The sequence below is a fragment of the Triticum dicoccoides genome, chromosome 2A (assembly GCF_002162155.2).
Source record: "Triticum dicoccoides isolate Atlit2015 ecotype Zavitan chromosome 2A, WEW_v2.0, whole genome shotgun sequence".
NCBI lineage: Eukaryota > Viridiplantae > Streptophyta > Magnoliopsida > Poales > Poaceae > Triticum > Triticum dicoccoides.
The window spans coordinates 771,256,401-771,261,434 of NC_041382.1; the positions used below are offsets into that span (position 1 = coordinate 771,256,401).

At 45.9% G+C, this 5,034-nt stretch overlaps 1 protein-coding gene across 1 annotated transcript; it reads right to left on the reverse strand.

Moving 5' to 3' along the window:
• Positions 1-5: 5 nt before the first annotated feature.
• On the reverse strand, positions 6-2,868 carry LOC119358422 (4-hydroxy-7-methoxy-3-oxo-3,4-dihydro-2H-1,4-benzoxazin-2-yl glucoside beta-D-glucosidase 1d, chloroplastic-like; the record flags this gene model as incomplete). The annotated part of the gene is made up of 8 exons (XM_037624972.1): positions 2,541-2,868; positions 2,301-2,370; positions 1,973-2,031; positions 1,394-1,469; positions 1,179-1,250; positions 999-1,086; positions 391-649; positions 6-287 (listed from the first exon to the last, which is right to left on the reverse strand). Coding segments are annotated over exons 1-8 (1,182 nt in total), but the record flags the coding sequence as incomplete, so codon positions are not given.
• Between the last annotated feature and the right edge of the window lie 2,166 nt (positions 2,869-5,034).

Sequence of the window (5,034 nt, forward strand, 5' to 3'; positions counted from 1 at the left end):
TCCGGTGAAATGTCAACATGCTTGGAGAACCTGGAGGTGTAATAATTGAGCCCCATGATGTCACATGACGAGGCTAGCTTCTCTTGCTCCTCCTTAGTGAACACGGGTAGCCGATCTCCGATCAGTGATCTCATGGAGAAGGGGTAGTCACCACGAACCACTGGCTCCAGGAACCATCCGAGGTTGTAGTCGATGGATCTTTCCCGGGCCTGATCGTCGAGGAAGGAGTCTTGGTATGGCTCGTAACCCATTACGTCAAAAGCCATCCCTATTTTGGAATCTCCATGCTGCAGTTGGTTCGTCAATATAAATAAATTAAATATACAAATGCATACCACTAGTTGTTACTTGTTTCCTAGACAATGTATATCTCTCTCTTTGTTTATGTACCATGTTGTAATGCGTTCGGAACATCTCAACAGCCTCAGCGTGAGCTAAGAGGATGTGGTGACCAGCAGTGTATGGCTCTCTGAGCGAGTCTCCTTCTGGGACGGCACAATCCATCCCCGGCGAGCACCTCCCAGGAGCATGAATCCCCTCTCCATAGGAGAAACAACAATACGTATGTGGCTCGTTAAAGGTGAACCAGTTCTTCACCCTGTCGCCGAAGCTCTCAAAGCACACCTTGGCGAATTGTTTGTAATCATCTCTGGAAGAAAATCAAACCCGAAGGATGTTCAACAATATTGTTTTTTAGCTTAACAATAAGTAGTTATGTTAGTTTACTGATGCATCATCCAATGACAATACAACATTGTTTGTGATCTGAAAAGAAACGTTTAAATCATGGTCCACGAATGGCCTTCCACTAATAGTTATATATGAAACGCGAAACCAAATCGTGTATAAGCAAAATCATTTATAAAGTAATCTTGTTCAAATCAAATTTAACAATATTATAGTTTGTAGCTTTTATACACATCGTGATTGCAATTACTGATCTTTCTTTAGAACCATCTTCTTACAGATGAATTTTCTTTTGTTTGCTGCATACTTACACAATCTGCAGATCTAAGAAGCCGCCGTACTTGTCTTCCAGTGCTTGAGGGGTGTCCCAGTGCCAAATTGTAACATATGGCACTATGTCTGAGTTTGAAAAAACAAATAATTATTTGTGCAAGCCCTTGCGAGTCTGACTCATTAAGCACTAATCAAACCAAGAAGAAAAGGGTTTTCACCGTGACTTATCAGTGAGTTGATCAGGTTATTGTAGTAGTCGATGCCTGCCTGGTTTACTTCCCCCCTCCCATCTGAAAGCCGTGATAAACATGTGATGAAATTAGGACCCCAATATTATAACAATTCTTATCAGTTGCGTCTAATTTGTACGTGACATCTATATTGTTCATAACTTATTCACTGTACAAAACATATATGGTTATTTTGTATTTACTTGGCAGTATTCTCGACCAAGAGATGGAGAACCTATACACTTTCATGCCCATGTCCTTCAGCGCTTTGACATCCTCCTGCCAGTCATAAATGATGACATGAATAATGATGAGAAAATATTATCATGCATATTTTAATTAGAAGTGCATATTCAAAATGGTCTTTCCAAACAAAAAAAATGCAACGACATGAAATCAATCATCTCATAACATTTCTTACATGTAAAGAGCTAACTCGCATATGTAACCAATATATTAGCTTGTTACCCAAAACTCATGCATGTCCCAAAAATATGAAAGGACCACTCGCACCTTTTTCGACCAGCTTCCCAATTTTTGATTTTGGTATAATCATGGCCAAACACAATTCATGTGGTAGAAAATAATTAATGTTCTTACTAACAATATTTTAATATATCCAGTTGTGATTTCCTTTGTATTTTCTTTTTTCTAATATCTCGTTTCTGTGATAAAATTGTTGAAAATTTTCCTGTTCCCTTAGCATGATTATTGTAGTTGTGCCTTGGATATTCCCACGGATGAGTTATGCGGTGCATATGACAGAGCATCCCAGTACTTACTTCATACAGATGGTAGGAGTCTGCTGCAACGTCCCCATTGGTCCTGTCCGATATGCGCTCTGTTCATAAATATACACATGAAATTAAGGAGAAGGACGCAGGAAAGAATAATACCATATGTTTATAACACTGAAAAGTAGATCTTGTTGTTGCTATATACTCCTTCCGTTCCGAATTACTCGTCGCAGAAATGGATGTATCTAGATGTATTTTAGTTTTAGATACATCCATTTCCGCGACGAGTAATTTGGAACAGAGGGAGTATATCATATATATCAACTTATGTTACATAGATAGAACAAAAATTGAGGCTGTGGGTATATGTTACCAGGATATTTGTGGCAGAAGTGGTCCCAAGTGCTTGGCCCCTTGCCATCTTCATCCCAAGCACCTTCAATCTACATGGATGACGACATATATAACATTTTGTGCAATCGAACAAACCATTAAACATGCATTTTGACATCATGCTTTCCCTTAGGTATTAGTTATCATTGAAACAGTTGGCACCATTATTTCTTTAAAATTAACAGATATACATTTGTGCTAGAAAGAAAACAATCAATACCTGGTACGCTGAAGTGGAGGCACCAAAGAGGAAGTCCTTGTCGAACCAGTCCCTTTTAGGGATTTGCCAGGGCTTGAGCTTAGTGAACACAGGCCCAATGGGCTCTGCTGGCTTTGACGGTGTGCCTGCCCTGACGGTGAGGTTACAGAACCTTCCCTTGCTCTTCTGTGATGAAGCAGCAGACCGGAGCCATAGGTTCTCACTGTTGCGTCCTGCACGGCTTCTAAGGCTAAGGTGGGTGGTGGGATTCAGGGTAGCGGCAGCAAGTAGAGCCATCTCTTGCTAGCGGCTGGCTGAAGTGTTGTGAGCAGCTTGAGGAGTGAGTTCCCTTGCAGGCTTATGCATCTATTTATAGATGCGGATGGAGAATCTGTCAAGTGGGGGTGGTGGTGGGATGAGAATGAAGCTGCGGCTGGAACCCTAGCTAAGACACAAGGCAATTGGCTAACCTGGTGGGAGCTCTTTGTAACTTACCACTGTGCATTCCAGCAGCTCACCCCAAAACAAGTATGGCAGAGGAGCGTATCCCTCTTGGTCAAATGTAACAAAAAAAATGTGTTTTTTAAATAAATTAAAGAGAACATTGAAAAGTTGTACTTGTAGACATGTAGACATTCGAATGGCACACATATATATTTGAACACACTAAGTTAAAAAGAAATGGCCAAACTGGGCTCTTTAAATACCAATCTCTCTACCCTAATTGACATGTTGAAACTCTTCTTATCTTAAGCTAATTAACAGTAGTTTCAAATCTTTACCCCCTACGTTGTGCATGTAATATATTCGGAAATTGATTGCGGGGTATCGACAAACAATTTTCTACACACATGTTGGGGCAGCTGCCTTATGTTAGGCATTGCGGCTTATCAGGAAGGGCATGGTTTTTAATAATAAATGTGTTTCATCTCCTTTGCAGGTTATTCATGCATGTAAGAGATGGCTCTGTACATGATCTATCCCGCAGAGGCTAGAGGACAGATATATTCTTATGATGATGCCTACCCGGCTGGAGCATACGGCCAGGGAGGTTTCTCCATTCATGGATGGTGAAGTAATCTTCGGATAGGATCTACCCCATCTTATGCTGGACTTTTTATTATTGTTGTAGAACAATATTTTATTTTTGATTGTGTTGGTTGTGCGCATCGTGCTATGCTGAAGATGGGCTTCCTTTTTAATGTGGTTGTATTACCTCGATAAGTCAATTGAATGAAATGTCCTTTATTGAAAAAAAGCTAATTAACGGTAGACAAAAGGCATGACTTGACTCTGCCTCCTATAGAAAGTAAAAAGTATACATGTTCAGCTGGGAAACCATCTCTACATGCAAGTGTTAGAGCAAAGCTGTCCCTCGACATATATCTTGCAAGTACTCAAGTAATATAAGATTTCATAAACTTATTTTTTCATAACTTTACCGAAAAAGGGTTTCCCCCGCTTTGTATTCCAAAGCAACCAGCCAACATAGATACATCTCGACGCTGGGGCGAGCAGCACAATAAGCCCAAAGACAAAAAAGAAGAAGAAACATAATGCCAACAACGGCAGCTCGACAAAGCGCGGAAGGCCCGCCACCGCTGCGCCCTCCGGAAACACCCCACCACAGCCCAAGGCTTCGAGTGCCGCATACCAAGCAGCACCTCCAAGAAGGTATGCGACGCCGACGACGCTGCTGCCCAGACAAGTCCTAGAGTTTCCCCCGGTATGCGGAGGAAAGTAGAGGATGGCTACCACCGACGCCCTTCAAGAAGGAATGGTGGCACCCGCCGGTGTCACCGCATTGGCGCCGGATGAACCAGCAAGGATTTCTCCCGCACACCAAACACCACTGCCCGTCCGGAGCCAACCAACCAAACAACCACCCAATGCGCCACCGCGGTTGCGCCGCCGCCCACGCCGAGCACCACCACGAGGCCGAGAAGAACAAAGAGAAGCGCCACGCGACAAGAGCAACAGCACCAAGGCCGAGCGGAAGGGAACCACCTCCACCGCCGTCGTGCGAGAAGACATGCCTTTGGCACTGTCGCGGTAGCCGACCGGACACGGCAGCGGGGCATGCCAGGCCACCCCTGGCCCGGCCAGGCCCGAAGCGGGCCTGCTAAGCCCCGTCGGCCGTGCTGCAGCAAGCTGGCATCGGAGCCGCCAGCCCCCTTCGCGCAATGCCACTCCCTTGCATCCCGGGAATCACGCCGCCAACCAGCCCCGCCGCCGGCCCGCCCAGGTCCAGATGGGCCCCGTAGGGCCTAGATCTGGGCCGAGCGCCGCCGCCAGGACGAGCCACAACGCCACCCCGCCGCCAACGACGGCGCCGCCGCCCAGCCGCCCGCTAGCTCTGCGACAAGGAACCCCGCCGCCAGCTGGGCCGCCGCCGCCTAGGAGCACCCCCCGGTGCAACTCCGCCCCGCGCCGGAGCCACCAGGAGGGGAAGGGCAGGAGGGCCATCGCCACCAGCGATCCCGGGGCCAGGCCGGCCGCGGGTGCCAGCGACGGC